Genomic DNA, 19,387 nt, shown 5'->3' with positions numbered 1-19,387 from the left:
TATAGGTTATTTTTAGCGGTGTCCGTGGGGATTTATAGGTTTGGTCATGTCCGTGCGTCCGTCCGTGCGTCCGTCCGTCCGTTCATGCAGATATCTCAGAGATGCCTGGAGCGATTTCATTCAAACTTTGGTACAAGGATTACTTCATATGTCATACAGATGCACGTCGATTTGTTTTCTGATACGATCCAATATGGCCGCCAGGCAGCCATTTTATTACAATTTTTTCATGTACAGAGCCATAACTCAGACATGTTTCAACCGATTTTATTCAAAGTTGGTACAAGGACATTGACCAATGTCATAGATATGCATGTCAATTTGTTTTGTGATACGATCGAATATGGCCGCCAGACGGCCATATTGTTACGATTTTTTCATGTACAGAGCCATAACTCAGGCATTTCTCAACCCATTTTATTCAAAGTTGGTACAAGGACATTGATCAATGTCATACACATGCACATTGATTTGTTTTGTGATATGATCCAATATGGCCGCCAGGTGGCCATTTTGTTTCGATTTTTTCATGTACAGAGCCATAACTCAGGCATTTCTTAACCGATTGTATTCAAAGTTGGTACAAGGACATTGACCAATGTCATAGATATGCACGTCAATTTGTTTTGTGATATGATCCAGTATGGCCGCCAGGCGGCCATTTTATTACAATTTTTTCATGTACAAAGCCATAACTCAGGCATATCTCAACCGATTTTATTCAAACTTGGTACAAGGACATTGACCTATGTCATATATATGCATGTTGATTTGTTTTGTGATACGATCCAATATGGCCACCAGGCGGCCATTTTATTACAATTTTTTCATGTACAAAGCCATAACTCAGGCATATCTCAACCGATTTTATTCAAACTTGGTACAAGGACATTGACCTATGTCATATATATGCATGTTGATTTGTTTTGTGATACGATCCAATATGGCCACCAGACGGCCATTTTATTACAATTTTTTCATGTACGACGCCATAACTCAGACATATTTCAACCAATTTTATTCAAAGTTGGTACAAGGACATTGACCAATGTCATATATATGCATGTCAATTCGTTTTGTGATATGATCCAATATGGCTGCTGTGCGGCCATTTTGTTACGAAATTATTGTGTACAGAGCCATAATTCGGGCATATCTCAACTGATTTTATTCAAAGTTGGTATAAGGACATTGACCTATGTTATACATATGCACATTGATTTGTTTTGTGATACGATCAAATATGGCCGCCGTGTTGCCATTTTTTTTACAAGTTTCCATGTCCTGAACCATAACTCAGACATGTATCAAGCAAATTTGTTCAAAGTTGGTACAAGGACATTGACTTATAGTATACATATGTACTTCGATTTGTTTCTTGATATGGTCCGATATGGCCACAGGGTGGCAATTTTGTCATGGTTTTTTTCATGTCGAGAGCCATAACTCTGGCAAGTCTCAACTGATTTTATTTAAAGTTTGTACCTGGACATTGACTTAGGTCATACATATGCGTGTTGATTTTTTAAACAGTAAGATCAAATATCGCTGCTTGGCGGCGATTTTGTTACGATTTTCTCATGTACTGAGCCATAATTCAGACATATTTCCACCAGTATCATTCAAAGTTGGTACAAGGACATTGACCTATTTCATACATGCTCGTCAAGTTGTTTCACATCATGTAAGCAGTATCATGTCAATTATTGACCTTTCATAATTAGGCTGATACGTCAAGAAATACTGCATCAAATTTCATGACACTTTGTACAGATGTTAAGCTCACATTGCTTTAACAATGAAAAAGATATTTATCAGTGTCATTTTAATTAATTTGTAATTGCATATGTAATGAACTTTCCTAATTAGACTTAGAGTGATATATCCACAAATACAATGTCAAATTTGATGAAACTTGATACAGATGTTGATCTCATAGTGTTGTAAATACTGCATTAAACTTTATGAAATATGGTACCGGTGATAATCTATTAGTGTCAGGATAGTATGAAAAAATGTTTTGCAACATCCTGTCAACTAATTCCCAGTTGACTCATTTAATGACCTTTAGGATAGTGGCCTACATTGATTTTATGTTTTCATCACCATGGAACTCATTCTTGGCCATTGAGTGCCATCTGTATCAAAGTATTTTTATCACAGACCTAATGAAGAGGACTCTATCCTCTCTGAGGACCTGTAATCAAAGTACCCATTAACAAGTGGGGACTGTGTCATCAACGATGACTTGTTTTATTACATTTATGGTTACCAATTATTACATTTGTGTTTGGTGTTTTTATTACATTTATGGTTGATTTTTCTTACATTTACGGGCGATATTACATTTATGGGTGCATTTTATTACAATTGTGGTTGATATTACATTTGTGGAAATTATTACATTTGTGAAGGTTACAACTGCACAACACAATTAAGTGCATGAATACTTCTCAAATGTCTCCATTGTTCTTTCGCAGCATCTGTATGAAATATCATGCCTAAAAGGTTTACTCATGAAAAACTGGGTTTATACATGCAATATGTATACCGGTATACAGCCCCCACCCCATCCCCGTTTTTCTGTCTCACTGGCTGTGTTGCGGACTTTGATTCCACTGGTAGTAGCCATATCCTCCTTGCCTACAGCTCAGAGAGATACTTGCAACCACATGGGGAATCACTCATTTTTGCGACACAGCCAAATTCGGTCAGAATACATGAGCATTTATATAATAATTCAATGTATGAATATTATTATATAATTCAGTCCATGAATATCATGTAATGTATTAATATTATTATATTATTGTATTATGAATACTATTCAGTATATATTATTCAGTTTATAAATATCATTATTGTATTCAGTATATGAATATTTAGATATTATTTCCTTATATTTTTCTTCATTCAGCGAAGGAATATACAAGTGAGGTAATGACCATGTCCCAACCATCAAAGTGAGTGGAGACACGGTTATTATGTTACAAGTATTTTCCGAGCTGAACGAAGAAAAATATGAGGGAATAATGTACTTATCACATGCACAAACCAAGAATTCATTATTTTTGTAAAGTAAACAGAGTTTTGCTCAACATTTCTTTATTTAAACTTCTAACTACTTTTGGAAAAATATTAATATGCCGTGGGCGAGGTGTCAATCATTTCTAGTCTTCGGTGATGTGAGCAATGAGCATGGAATACGGGGGCTTATGTCTGAGTGTGAACATATATGGAGTAAATGCCAGACGACCTCACAAAACACGTACCTTCCACAAAGCTATACACAATTTGAAAGATAGCATAGGCCTAGAAATTTAACTCTGTTAAAGATATGGTATTTTTCAAGAACAAAAATCTCAGCATGAATACTGTGTAGCGTCACGCCCAACTAAGTGTACCCTGGTTGCAATGCGAAACCCATGGTAATGTGACCAGCTTTGAGTTTGTTGTTTCCAAAAAGTATTCAAATAATTCCTTATCCATATAAAAGTGTTATACTCTTACGTTTCCGTAGTTCGATTTATTATTGTCGTAGATTATGAAAATACCATATCATTACACAGCTTTTTCTATAGGCTAAGCATGTGGCCTGGATGAGCACTTGACAACCCTTGTTGCAGCAGTAGGCTAAGCGTGTGGCCTGGATGAGCACTTGACAACCCTTGTTGCAGCAGTAGGCTAAGCGTGTGGCCTGGATGAGCACTTGACAACCCTTGTTGCAGCAGTAGCTAAGCGTGTGGCCTGGATTAGCACTTGACAACCCTTGTTGCAGCAGTAGGCTAAGCGTGTGGCCTGGATGAGCACTTGACAACCCTTGTTGCAGCAGTAGGCTAAGCGTGTGGCCTGGATGAGCACTTGACAACCCTTGTTGCAGCAGTAGGCTAAGCGTGTGGCCTGGATGAGCACTTGACAACCCTTGTTGCAGCAGTAGGCTAAGCGTGTGGCCTGGATGAGCACTTGACAACCCTTGTTGCAGCTGTAGGCTAAGCGTGTGGCCTGGATGAGCACTTGACAACCCTTGTTGCAGCAGTAGGCTAAGCGTGTGGCCTGGATGAGCACTTGACAACCCTTGTTGCAGCAGTAGGCTAAGCGTGTGGCCTGGATGAGCACTTGACAACCCTTGTTGCAGCAGTAGGCTAAGCGTGTGGCCTGGATGAGCACTTTACAACCCTTGTTGCAGCAGTAGGCTATTCGATATACTCTGTGTGCGTCAAAAGTTCAGGAGGGTCGGGATATACGGATAGCAAGTTTGAATCCCCCATATTGACTACAAAACCTAAACAGAAAGACTCAAAATTTGCGAAGTGGATATATTTTGTCTGACTTTGAAAAATACGACTAATTTTCTCAAATTTTTACGTCAGATGAATTTTTATCGTAGGAGATATATGGGCATTTTGTTTGTTTACATTATGAGCACATCGAAGATCAATGCAAAAAAAGTTCCAACGCTCTAAAATCGATGACACAGATGTGGGTTGTCATGACATAGAATGATCAGAGAATTAATCCTGGTATTTTCTGTTCAGAGACGACGAACTTGGCTTGTGTATGTGATAATATCATAATATTCAATGAATGAATACTATTCAATATATAAATGCTATTATATATTGTATATGAATATTATTATATTATCAGTGTATGAATATTATACTATTCAATGTATGAATATTATACTATTCAATGTATGAATATTATAGTATTCAGTCTATTTATATTATTATATTATTCAGTGTATGAATATTATATTACTCAGTGTATGAATATAATTATGTTTTTAGCTCACATTTGGTATAGGTGTATATATACCAAAGAGAGCTTATATGGTAGGTTGGCGGCGTCTGTATGTCTGGTATGTGCGGGTGTATGTCCGTCCACATCAAAAACTCCTAAACCACAGCACCTACCATCTTAGTATTTGGCGTACAGGTGCACCCAAGGGTTTAGATGTGAATTTGTTCAAATGAACATGTCAGTGTCAAAAATGCAAATGAGGTGAAGAAAGGGAAAACCCTGCTAACTGCTAAAAACTCTGTAACCACTGACCAGATTTGGTTGAAACTTGGTTTGCAGGTTCTTTATTGGTTACTTTAGTTTAATTTGTTCAAATTGTGGTGAAATTTTGATAGTTGAATTTTTGGGGCTCATCCCATTGCCTTGAAATTTGGTATACGTGGTCCTTAGGTTGACCTCTGTCAAATTTGTTCAAATTGTGGTGAAATTTTTGTATTTGTGTTTTTGAGGCAATTTTTTGCATTTTTGGTCAGAAAATCATTTTCTCAAAATTTACTATTCTGATCGCATTGAAACTTGGTATGCATGTACTTACAGACATACTTAGTTGAGTGTCGTTAAATTGTGGTGAAATTTTCATATTTATGGTTTTTTGGGCATTTTTGGTCAAAAAATCATTTTCTCTGAAATCACTCTTTCGATTGCTTTGAAACTTGGTATGCATGTTCACAGGGGTAAACTTAGTTAAGTATACTCACTGTGGCCTGCCACATCAAAACAAATGTGAGCCCAGTGTCATTGACGGTATTTTTCAGTGTATGAATATCATTATATTACGGTATTAGCTACTATAGACTATAGACTATAGAAGCTATTAGGATGGGTATCCATCTGATGTCACTCTGTATGTATGTATACATGTGTGTATGTAGGTATGTATGTTGGTTTGTGAGGATGTCTATCCACTCAAATATTTTGAGAATTGCAGTACTTATGGATTTGATATTTCTTGTGTAAATTCAAAATGTGATTATGACATAATGTCTTTTTTCATTTTTTTGATATTGTCGAAAATATGCAAATTAGCTCAATAAAGGCATTTTTAGTAAAAATCTTCTTCATAACCATTGGTCAGACAGCTTTGATATTTGGTGTACAGGTCCCTTGGGATGACTTAATTAAGTTAGATTTGTTCAAATTGTGATGAAATATGCAAATTTGAATTTTCAAGGCAATTTTGCCATTTTTGGTCAATTTTTTTTCCCCCCCCACAAAAACCACTCGTCTTATGGCTTTGATATTTGGTATACAGGTTCATAGGGATGATCAAAATATGATGTATTCATATTATGATGAAATCTGCAATTTTGTATTTTAGGGGCAATTTTTGCCATTTTTGGACAAAAACTTTGTTTCTCAAAAACTACTCATCTAATAGCTTTAAGAGGTTCCTAGGGTTTATCTTAATGTCATATATTGATGAAATCTTCAATTTTGTATGTTAGACGTGGTTCAAGTCTGTCATGTATAAATGTTTGAGTTGGGTTTAACACAATGATTTGTGTTGTTTTCATGTGAAATGTGTGAGTTGGGTGAACGCTATACAGGGGAATTTCTCCCGGAATCACAGACTTGGCTTTCTTGCACAATCTGCATTGCTCTAAATTATGGATGAGATGACGTTTGTATTTACTGATCTATTATTCATAAAATGACATCATCGTATTTAGCATATTGGGAGGAGTTACCTCTCGATCCCCCAAGATATGTGCATTAAACTCACATGGCATTGTTGATAAAATGTCAAGTGCGATCACTCCCACCAAAGTCAGCACGACCTCTGTTCATGACCCAAAACATAACTGAACCAGCCTTCCATGAAGCAGGTCATATCGACTTTCTGGTCGCTGATGCACACAGCTTTCAGTCTTCTTTCATTCAACTTCTAGGCTTGCTCCTTCATTAGAGCAATATGTGGAGGAGATTTCAATTAGTACAGGTTTAGCCTATTCTCTTACATGTCTGAAGCGATGAAAATCAGAACAATGTGGGTCAACGTCATACGTCAGTGACTTACCACTGCCAGTTGCAGACAAACACGCAATTTTCCTGAATATGACTTTCAACAACTTTTCTCTTGTGATCTCGCATGATATGCAATGGTCACCCAATCAGTCTTAAAAATGCAGTCGATGTGTGAACTTTATGCCATATTTGCTTAGTGTGTAACATACTCGATGTTAAAGTGGAGGTGTTCTTCTTATCAGCCAGAATACCCAGGGGAGGGCTGTCAATCATTTTTGTACGTCACTGTGTACACAGTCCTTCTAGCTGTATTGTGCAAGAGGTCCAAGTCGGTGAATCCGGCAGAAACTAACTCAATATTGCGCAGACTCAAAGGTAACATGTTCAATTGCCAGGAAAACCTGGCCTGCCAAATTCCAAATAGATTTGAATGTAATAGGAGAGACACAAGAGAAAATAGTACAAGTGATTTTAATTTTTAGAAATTCACCGACTTGAACCAAGTCTAGGGCTATGTTTTCCATTATAATGATAGAATCATCACAGAAACCACTTGTCTAATAGGTCTTTAATGTTTAAAGATTTTTTGTCAAACTTCCTGTATAAGCCACCTACTGTGAAAGACAGATGGCAAAGACACCATAGGCATAGATGGCTGTTTGCTATGCTGGCTACTGATGAATATCTGTGTATGTAGGGGGTCTGTAAGTGTGAGCCATAGTGAAACAATTCTTCTGCCATAAGAATACACTGTATTGCCAAAGGACCTTTGCACTCACTATATCTGATATTATGCTATGTACGTCCTCTACACCTGCCACGTCTATAGTAGCTTCAGGGAGGGATATTTGTACTATGTTTCAGTGTATGAATGTTATTCAATGTATTGATACCTTTCTCTAAACAAGGAGAGAGACACTGTGTATGTTGCTCTTCAGTAAATGTGTGGTTTGTAAAACTAAAAAGGACATTGTGACTTTATAATTTGTTGCTATATATTTGTTACATTTCCTTTTTTTTTATCTTGATCTTTTAGAGCTGAAATGGCTAAGTTGCTTGACACAGTTACAAAGATTGAAAACAAAGAAACCATGGTATCTGCTCAGGGGAATGGAAACAAACTAAGTTTGGACAAGTTGCATCATAATGGTTGGTTTCTGTTTCTTTCTATTGAATAGGTCATTTCCATGACAAACCTATACCAACTTTGTAATTTATAATATCAAGGGATTATGAAGATATTTCCAGAAGGCAGACATACCTTCCCCATCTTCAACAGTTTTGACTGTTTTAAGACTAAGACCTTGCTGTACCAGAGATTCACTGTGACAGTCTTAGATGTTGTCTGCATCACTACCGAAATCAAATGAAGAGGATTCTCATCATGCTCCTAACAAAAAGAGGATTTATCCTTTTAAATTCAGCCATGAACTCCTATATTATTGATGTATAATGTCACTCACACCAGGAGTTGCATCCATTTCTGACAGCTGAAATCTCACTAGCATATTATGAGGTAGATACAAGAAAATGTTAGTCTGGTCCCCTGCACCATTTCTACTGCTGGCTGTGCTGCTCAAGAAAGTAGTGTCAGGCATGGCTATTAAACATTGCTGTCATTGGTCAATAGTATGAGTGCAGTGATTGCATTGAATTTATTTCCAACTTGGAGTTACTTTAGAATTTAGATTTTGTTGCCTATAAAGTAATTTTACCTACACAGTTTCCCAAACCAAGCGTCCTATGTTAACATTGAATGAAAAATGAAAAATCATTTATTTTTGAGTCACTGCCTTAGATGTGAAAGGAGGGATAGTCTGTCATGTCTGAGGAAAACCCATAGACAATAATCGTCATTTCACCACTAAATACCATCGTAGAAGTATAACAGTTGGAATTTAAAAGTGAAGCCGTGCAAATAATTTCAATGTTCAATGTTTCGTTGAAATGTCCAAGCTTCCACTCTATACAGATATGCTTATCACATGATCTTATTAGGTGAATGTGCTCATTAATGAGCAATCAAAATTCTGACAAAAATGGCGTCCCATACCTGACCCTATTTTCCTGAGCACTGCAGCCAGTACTCAGAATTCTCTTTGATTTGTGTCATTGAAGGTTACTTTTTCAGTTCTGCATATAAGCAACAATGTGCAGCATCAGAATACTTGGTAAATAACATCTAGTAACAGTACGTTTAGATATTTTATTGAAAGCTTCCAAATAAGCATTAAAGCCCAATTATCTGCAAATGTGTAATAAACCGATCTCAAAATATCCTGAGTTTTCCAAGAGTTTCCTTTGAATAAGACCCATTAAAGACTAAAAAAGTGTATAACACTGTCATAAGTGTCGAAAGTAGCATGTAAATTCAAAGATTTTAACATCATTTTAGATTTCCAACCATTTTCAAAAACTAATCATGTGATAGAGAAAATAAAGATTACAACAACAAAATGTTGGCAATCGTGTGTTGTGCATTCAAGTAAATGGCATCATGCGTGTTTCTTTTATGATCACGATGTGTATGTGCAGGAAATACTGCATTTTTGTACTTTTCCATGAGGGTGCCAATTTATGAATGCAGCACCCGTTTATTATTCAGCCTGGTAAAACATGTAGGCATGGTCCAAATCAGTGAGCAGTGTTACTTCTACACACGTCCTTCAGTTGGCACGTTTTGATACACGAACCAACTTTGGTTTGAAAACAAAACCATGAATATAATCCATAAAATTTGCAGCTGTTAAGGCTTTAAACAACATGATTGTCCCATTCTGTAGGTACTACAAATGCCATACTTTAAGGCAGCAAGTGATGACGAACTGAAGGGGTCATTCTCTGAGTGCAAATTTCTTTAGTCATTTCCATTGGGAAAAATCAATATCCTTTTGTTTCATAAAACAGATGCAACTAGTCTCCCTACTTTCCATCACATTATTCTGTATGGCCGAAGACACAATCAGTGGAAAATTTTACAAAAATGCTATCTCCTCTCTCAGTCAAGCATTTAAAATGGGAATTAAGAAAAATGGTGTGCTTAAAAGTACATTTTCAGAATTTTTACAACTAGTCTAGGAATTTGTCTACATATAGGAGCCATGGTAGACTTCAAGGAGGAATCTCCAAGGATACAATCATAATGAATTATGGGAAATCTACCGTACTGTGCCAGTGGTTGAAATGGGGCAGGGGACCAGACTAAGAAAATGACTTTCAGAGTTGCTCAGGTTACAAGTCCCCTAATGTTGCTGTGATGGCTAGATCAAACCCATTGGCATAGTATGCATGCCGTAATGGTTCGCACTTAAGGCATATTAAATATTTAATTGCATCATTTGATTTAATACTGTATCCTTGATGTTAGCAATTCTGTTTCCTGCGTTTCATTATTCACTTTCTATATTGTAAAACATTTCAGAAGTGATGTCGTATGCCGATGGCATTGGTGACATTGAGCCTTAGTGACCACTACCTATCTGATTTACAGATTGATATATGGCGGGTGCCACATGCAGGGCAGGATGCACTTACTATTTTCGAAACACCTGACATCACTTCTTGGTCTTCTGGCCAGATGTCCATATATCTTTCTTTCATGAATTTGACTTTGTTGTGTGTACCGATGCTTTACTATCTGCCCTGTGCTGTTTTGTCTATGTTTATAACTATTGTATTATGAATTTTGACCTAGTGTATTCGGATTATGGATGGGTATGATTGCAATTATTTCACATGGCACTCTACCTATTAGGATCTTTAGTTAAGGCTAAATTTTGACATTGTCACTTTTCATATTTATAGATTTTGAGATGAAAAAGCCTTCAGAAGTTGACATGTCTGAGTTGTCATTGAGTGATTTTGACATAAGCAGCGTAAGTCTGGCAGATTACCATATCTCAGGTCCATCATTCAGACTTAAAAACAAAGTGGCAGACTTTGAAGGTAAGTGTTTCAGTTACACCTAGATGGCAGCCTTTTTTGTTGAACTGCAGTATCAGAACTGCGCAATAAAAATTAGTAGTATGTATTAAATTTGTTTTTGAGTAATACACACAGTTAGATTATGATATGATATGCCAAACATCTGAATGAATCTCCTTGTGTGAAAAAGTGCTCATTTCAAGCATATCAGTTTTCCAAATCTTTATACTGACTTATAGTGACTTTTTTTGTGAATGACCACGGGGAAAGATTTTTAGTTCGTAACCACAATGCACATCTGTCATTAACAAACTTTGATTTTGAAAACATATCTCTAAGAGTTTTTAGTCCCCACAGACGAAGTCCGGGGGGACATAGATTGGGTCATGTCCGTCCGTGTGTCCGTCCGTCCGTCCGTTCACGCAGATATCTCAGACATGCCCACGTCAATTTCTTTCAAACTTTGCACAGGGATAGTACCCTACCCCATACAGATGCACGTCGATTTGTTTCACAATGCGATCAAATTTGGCCGTGTTAGAGGACTTTTTAGTTTCCACCTCCATAGACTCTCATGTATAAGGCAGCTGTCCATAGACTCCCATGTATAAGGCAGTCCATAGACTCCCATGTATAAGGCAGTCCATAGACTCCCATGTATAAGTCAGCTCTGCATAGAATCCAATGTATAAGGCCAAGTAAAATAAAAATTTAGTTTCTCATCGTATTCATATAGCAAAAAGGATGCGGTGACACAGTTTTAAGCCCCACGGATGAAGTCCAGGGGGCTTATAGATTGGGTCATGTCCGTCCATTCACGATGATATCTCAGATATTTTGACAAAATGTCACGTGACCTCGGTGACCTTTGACCTCAAATATACATATTTGTCCATAACTCAGTAACCACAAGTGCTACACCCTTCATATATGGTATGATGGGACACCTTATGACGCCACATATTGTACCTCATTAATTATGTGCATATCTAATTTTGAGCAAGCCAATAGAGCTAGAGGTCTGATTTTTGGTATATAGGGATAACTTAGCAATACAATTTTTTTGACAAGCAGTCACGTGACCTCGGTGACCTTTCACCTCAAATATACATATTTGTCCATGACTCAGTAACCACAAGTACTACAACCTTCATAAATGGTATGATGGGACACCTTATGACGCCACATATTGTACCTCATTAATTATGCACATATCTAATTTTGAGCAAGCCAATAGAGCTAGAGGTCTGATTTTTGGTATATAGGGATAACTTAGCAATACAATTTTTTTGACAAGCAGTCATGTGACCTCAATGACCTTTGACCTGAAACATACATATTAGTCCATAACTCAGTAACCACAATTGCTACACCCTTCATATTTGGTATAATGGAAGACCTTATGATGCCTCATACTGTACCTCATTAATTATGCACATATCTAATTCTGAGCAAGCCAATAGAGCTGGATGTCTGATTTTTCGTATATAGGCATAACTATAGAATAGAAATTTTTTGATCAAATGTCATGTGACCTCTATGACCTTTTCCCTAAAATATACGTTTTTGTCAATAAATAAGTAACCACAAGTGCTATGTCCTTTATATTTAGTAGGATGGGCGACCTTATGACAACACACGCTTTACCTCATTGATTATGCACATCTAATTCTGGGCAAGCGAATCGAGCTAGATGTCTGATTTTTGGCATGTAGGGATTAATTAGCAATATATTTTTTTTTTCAAAATGTCACGTGACCTCGATGACTTTTTACCTTGATTATACATATATATGCATAACTCAGTAACCACAAGTTCTATACCCTCCAATTTTGATAGGATATTAGACCTTAAGATGTCACATCTTGGACATCATTTATTATCCACATATGTATTTCTTGGCTGGCCAATACAGCTAGAGGTCTGATCTATTTTCCCGATTTAGAACCATAACTTAGACATGCCTCATGTGTTTCAAATTGGGAAAAACAACATAGACCTATGTGCCCATAGATCTTAACATATACACTCCAGTGATACTTCTTAAAGACCACATTTACCTGCCCCATCAAGACTGATACTCCCCTATTTCAAGTGGGGACTATGTCATTGTCAATGACTTGATTGAAATCGTTTCTTGAATGATTGGCAGTAAATGTAGGTTGCATCCAATTTTTAGTGTCATAATTGCATTATCAAGGGTGAACTTGCTTTTGAACAGAGTTTACAAGTACACAAATTTATATGCATTTATACATCTACCATTGAGAACAAGAGATTTTTACATGTGCTTAAAAAGCCGTACAGAAAGCACATTTCATACCATTAACTGTTTCCAGGTGCCAAAATGCTGAGCATCCTCAGCGCATTCACTTTTGGACAGTCTCAACAAACCTGTTTGCCAGAATGTGTGGCCAAGATAACATTCCATACTTGCGGTATAAGTTGAAAGAAATACTGCTGACAGTGCATGAAAACAGTCACTTCTTGGTTTATTTGACATTCCAATCATGAATATAAGATGTATAACAATAAGATTATTATTGAAATATCAGTAAGGATATACTGGGACATAAGCATCATACATGACCTTTATCTCTATGTCAGGTGTTTTGCTATGCTAATGTCCTTGTGCATCCTATGTAGTATTCTGGTAATAACCTAATAATCTGTACCACATGATACACACCTAGAGCATTCCCTTTATATCAAGATAAATATTTTCTTTCACACATTCTTTTGCAGTGAGTCCAATATCTGATTTAGATATGACCATTGATATCAATGATTTGGACCTTAGTGCGACAGCATCCCTCAGCTCAGTAGAACTACAATCCGATTTGCTGTGATTTCTTCCAACTTCAGATAGAGAGATCTTTCATCACTATTACTTTGTGTAACAAGTGCAACTAGCAATATTTGCATAACACCAGTCTACAGAGCTAACCACGCAGGTTGACATTGTTTCAAAGCTTTGATGTTCTTGTCAGAGTGAGTTGTAGTGAAGCAGCCGTTCGATACATCTGTAAACTTTTGCAACGAATTGTACATAGCTTTAGTATGAATCATTGATTCATTTTTCATCGTAGTTCATGTATTTTTGATGCAGAATTATAAATTAAATATCTAAATGCTAATGTGATTTCTATATAATCTTCGCCATCTCAGTGATTTTTTTTTGTGAGGCAGTTTTTGCATCTTAAAAATGATATGATCAAATCAAGTAGGCAAAAGCTCATACTATTTTATAATTTTCAACATTTTTTTTTGCAAATCTGAAATAAATATGTACTTTTATATCTTAGATTTTTTGATACGTAAACCAAATTTACACGGTTGATGTTTTGTTACATCAGGGCAAAGGAGAAAATGTCATCCTTAATGGACACAACCAAAGCAAATTCTTTGCTAACTTCCTGTTTTTTGAAAATATTTTAAACAACTCAAGATGTTATAAATCATAGGTTTTAAAGGTAACACCATAGTGTTTGAAAAAATAAAAAAATGTGTTTTCTTTAAAATAAGTAAAAGGGTTTCTCAGACCAACTATATACAGTATTATAAATCAAACACCAATTTCTTCATGAAATTACATCGATAATTTGTAAGCATTCTTACCTGTTGTGCCTATATATCATAGTCATTTTGGCAATTGCTTTCATGCAACAAGAAGTCAAAGTTACATTAAAGAATTAGCATGACTTATTCATTTTTGAGAAACCAAGTCAATGAGTTGACTCCGATACATTGCCAGCCTTTTTGAATGGTTTTTGTGACATATAAAATGTATTATTTTGTCAACTTTACATTCCTTTCAGAATTATGTTAGTCAACTGGAAACTTGCTGAGGGAGTGGCTGACAAAGTTACTTTAACTTCCTTCACTCTCGGAACAGATAATAAAAAAACAATGATATAATTTATGATATCTGCAAGAACTATATGCTAATAGTCCACAGACAAACCACAAAGCTCTGTCTACAGTCTATGTAGAGTTTATTTGATGCTCATCTTGCATATGATCAACGTTGATTATTAAAGGATATTTTTATTCTATTGAAATACACCAAAAACAGCAACTGTGTTTCTTTACATCTAAGTAGAACAAGACCTTGCAGCTGTAAAATCTGGGGATTACTCAGTACTCATAAAGTAATAAAAGTTAATGTGCATGTATGATTATATTATTATAATTAATATATTTATGACATTATTAGATAAACTTAATGATAACATTAAGGCAAAGAAAATCAGGATGTGTTTGTAAAATGTGTGTCACCATATTCAGATAAAACTTTGTGATTTCAGTCACCAATTTGACATACTCCACAAACAAATCTCAACCGATGATGGTTTCTAAACATTTAAATACTGTTATTACAATGTTATTAATATCTTTTCACCATCTGTATTTGAAAGACAAGATTGATGAACTTTGTATGGAGATATCATAGACCACTTTTGACAAATTGACAATCACCTTGGTATATCTGCAAAAGATGAACCTCAAATCTGATAATTCATATAGTGCAACTGTCACTGACAGCATCAATCAGCATTTATGCAACAATATTAATTGGAAGCAAAGTACTCAAATATTAAGATAACATTTGGTTTTGTTTTGTGAGTGATTACTCGTGTTTTATTTGTGTGTTTTTATAATTTGTAAAAAGTGATGTACTTACACAGGATTCCGCCCATGTCGTGTATTGCTATTTCTAAGTCATTGAATGGATAAATTCCGCCCATGTCATTTATTGCTGTCATTTAATTGATACATTTTCCAAAATATTTTTCAGATTATTCTATAGCAACTAAGCAAAAAAAATAGAACCCAATTATTGTGACACAGGTCATTCATAAAAAAATCTATTTTTTCATGTGTTTATTTTCTAGATTGTTAATGCTTTTTCTTGCTAACATTAAGTATCACAGTTTATCAGCTTTAAGCTTTGAGTTTATTGTTAAATTTTATTTTAAAGGGCCAGTAATGCTAACTTTTAATGGTTTTTCACTGTAATTTTTGTTTTTAATGTTATAATCATAATTTTTATTTCCCAAGGCATGTTCATATACACAGTATCCAGCTTGTCTACTCACCCTGTACATGTGTAGACTGCATTGTTATTGTTGACAAATGACTTCTGGTCCAGACTAGAATTCAAATGTAAACAATAAGTGTGTTTTGCATGTATAGATATCTTAATAGCCTGAATAGTGGAGGTTTCAACATACTTTGGGGAGTAGAATAAGAACTTGCAATTGATATTCCAAATATAATGAAAAATCATCAAAAGTTCACATTACTTGCCTTTTAATCATGACTTTAAATTAGATAACTTTTGTATTTATTTGCCATGAGTCTTTTGCTCTAGAAACCTATTTACTTGTATGTTATTTATCAAATTGACAAATATATTGTTTCAGCATAATTTGGAATATTCTTCTGGTATTGGAATATCTGTTATTGTATCCTGTTTTTGATATCTGTGCACACTATTCACTTCGTCATATCTGGCTGTTAAAATCCAATCACTTGATACCAAGGTGCTGATATCCTCTCAGTGACAACAGCCATATATCTTTATAAACCTCATGTATTATTTAATGATTGTGATTGGCCAAGACTTGGTCATATGTAATCACAACAAAACTGATGTAGTTAAGAGATTTGCCAGCTGGACTAGGTGATCTTACCCTCTGGGGATTCATGTTATGCTCTAGTCCAATCTAGAACCCTCTAGTACAATCTAGTACCTTCTAGTACAATCTAGTTCCCTCTAGTACAATTAAACTGTAAGTACACAGGAGTATGTGCTACAAACAACACTATTTCTGTCTTTAGAAATCATTTGACCAGCAATTTTAGGTAAAGCTACCAGAAAAATGGAGTGTTTTAGAGTTACATCTATGGAGCATTTCACAGTGGCAACTATAGAGCGATTCACAGTTGCATCTATGGAGTGTTTCACAGTGGCATCTATGGAACATTTCACTGTGGCATCTATGGAATGTTTTACAGTGGCATCTATGGAATGTTTCACAGTGGCATCTATGGAACATTTCACTGTGGCATGTATGGAGTGTTTCGCAGTGGCATCTATGGAGTGTTTCACAGTGGCATCTATGGAGTGTTTCACAGTGGCATCTATGGAACATTTCACTGTGGCATCTATGGAGCATTTTACAGTGGCATCTATGGAGTGTTTCACAGTGGCATCTATGGAATGTTTCACAGTGGCATCTATGGAACATTTCACTGTGGCATCTATGGAGCATTTTACAGTGGCATCTATGGAGTGTTTCACAGTGGCATCTATGGAATGTTTCACAGTGGCATCTATGGAGCATTTCACTGTGGCATCTATGGAGTATTTCACAGTGGCATCTATGGAGTGTTTCACAGTGGCATCTATGGAACGTTTTACAGTGGCATCTATTGAATGTTTCATAGTGGCATCTATGGAGTGTTTCACAGTGGCATCTATGGAGTGTTTCACAGTGGCATCTATGGAATGTTTCACGGTGGCATCTATGGAGGGAGTATTTCACAGTGGCATCTGGGAAGTGTTTCACAGTGGCATCTATGGAATGTTTCACAGTGGCATCTATGGAGGGAGTATTTCACAGTGGCATCTGGGGAGTGTTTCACAGTGGCATCTATGGAACGTTTCACTGTGGCATCTATGGAACCTTTCACTGTGGCATCTATGGAGCATTTTACAGTGGCATCTATGGAGTGTTTCACAGTGGCATCTATGGAGCATTTCACTGTGGCATCTATGGAGTATTTCACAGTGGCATCTATGGAGTGTTTCACAGTGGCATCTATGGAACATTTCACTGTGGCATCTATGGAGTATTTCACAGTGGCATCTGTGGAGTGTTTCACAGTGGCATCTATGGAACATTTCACTGTGGCATCTATGGAGTGTTTCACAGTGGCATCTATGGAACCTTTCACTGTGGCATCTATGGAGCATTTTACAGTGGCATCTATGGAGTGTTTCACAGTGGCATCTATGGAACATTTCACTGTGGCATCTATGGAGCATTTTACAGTGGCATCTATGGAGTGTTTCACAGTGGCATCTATGGAATGTTTCACAGTGGCATCTATGGAGCATTTCACTGTGGCATCTATGGAGTATTTCACAGTGGCATCTATGGAGTGTTTCACAGTGGCATCTTTGGAACGTTTTACAGTGGCATCTATTGAATGTTTCATAGTGGCATCTATGGAGTGTTTCACAGTGGCATCTATGGAACATTTTACAGTGGCATCTATGGAATGTTTCACAGTGGCATCTATGGAGGGAGTATTTCACAGTGGCATCTGGGGAGTGTTTCACAGTGGCATCTATGGAGGGAGTATTTCACAGTGGCATCTGGGAAGTGTTTCACAGTGGCATCTATTGAATGTTTCACAGTGGCATCTATGGAGGGAGTATTTCACAGTGGCATCTGGGGAGTGTTTCACAGTGGCATCTATGGAACGTTTCACTGTGGCATCTATGGAGCATTTTACAGTGGCATCTATTGAATGTTTCACAGTGGCATCTATGGAGTGTTTCACAGTGGCATGTATGGAGTGTTTCACAGTGGCATGTATGGAGTGTTTCACAGTGGCATCTATGGAACATTTCACATGGCGTCTATGGGTGTTTTACAGTGGCAACTATGGAAAAGTTCGCAGAGATATGTATGGAGTGTTTCACAGTAGCAAATATCTGCTTGGACGACATGCTATAATGTGACTACTTCCTACAAAGTTTTGGCATGGTGCAGATGACCGTTTGTTACTAGGCCTGGGCACATGTTCATGACAGTAATATTGATGAAGCCGTTGCTGCATCATCAATACCAGTATAACTGTCACGAGCACACAAATCTTGATCTTGCTACAATGTATTGTGTAATCCACCTGTTGATATTGGATTAGTGATAACAGTCCATATCTAGATAAAGATATCCACATATTGATATCCTGTCAATGATAATAGTCCATATCTAGATGTAGATATAATCCACTTCTTGATACTCTGTCAATGATAACAGTCCATATCTAGATATAGATATCCACTTCTTGATACCCTGTCAGTGATAACAGTCCATATCTAGATATAGATATCCACTTCTTTATATCCTGCCAGTGATAACAGTCCATATCTAGATATAGATATCCACTTCTTGATATCCTGTCAGTGATAACAGTCCACATCTAGATACAGATATCCACTTCTTGATATCCTGTCAGTGATAACAGTCCATATCTAGATATAGATATCCACATCTTGATATCCTGTCAGTGATAACAGTCCATATCTAGATATAGATATCCTCTTCTTGATATCCTGTCAGTGATAACAGTCCATATCTAGATATAGATATCCACTTCTTTATATCCTGTCAGTGATAACAGTCCATATCTAGATATAGATATCTACCTCCTGATAACCTGTCAGTGATGACAGTATGCACATATTGACTGGCCATGAGGGCAACAGCATACATTTGTACCCCGAGGTACTGTGAGTCACCCCCAAAAACAGACTGTTTCCCGAGGTCGAAGGCCGCCGGAAACAGTCTGTTTTTGGGATGACTCACAGGCCCGAGGGGTTAAAGACGTATGCTGTTGCCCTCATGGCCAGTCAATATGTGTTTTATAACACACCTTATCCGTAGTTATGCATAAG

At 36.6% G+C, this 19,387-nt stretch overlaps 2 protein-coding genes across 2 annotated transcripts in view; one reads left to right on the top strand and one right to left on the bottom strand.

Annotated features, from left to right (window-relative positions):
• The window catches only part of LOC139139376 (myosin heavy chain, clone 203-like), a 39,318-nt gene extending 23,195 nt beyond the window's left edge, over positions 1-16,123 (top strand). The window contains exons 7-9 of the mRNA XM_070708278.1: positions 7,805-7,917; positions 10,573-10,713; positions 13,438-16,123. Coding sequence (XP_070564379.1) covers positions 7,805-7,917; positions 10,573-10,713; positions 13,438-13,541 — 358 coding nt within the window. The 3' untranslated portion in view covers positions 13,542-16,123. The remainder of the gene's footprint in view (positions 1-7,804; positions 7,918-10,572; positions 10,714-13,437) is intronic.
• A 1,100-nt stretch (positions 16,124-17,223) lies between these two features.
• On the bottom strand, positions 17,224-17,919 carry LOC139138108 (A-kinase anchor protein 5-like). Its single transcript, XM_070706331.1, has one exon. It carries the CDS (start codon positions 17,917-17,919, stop codon positions 17,224-17,226), a length of 696 nt encoding a protein of 231 aa, XP_070562432.1.
• Positions 17,920-19,387: the final 1,468 nt, after the last annotated feature.

The sequence above is a fragment of the Ptychodera flava genome, chromosome 8 (genome assembly GCF_041260155.1).
Source record: "Ptychodera flava strain L36383 chromosome 8, AS_Pfla_20210202, whole genome shotgun sequence".
Lineage (NCBI taxonomy): Eukaryota > Metazoa > Hemichordata > Enteropneusta > Ptychoderidae > Ptychodera > Ptychodera flava.
Note: the sequence above shows the minus strand (reverse complement) of the source record. Positions and strands in the feature narration are given on the sequence as shown.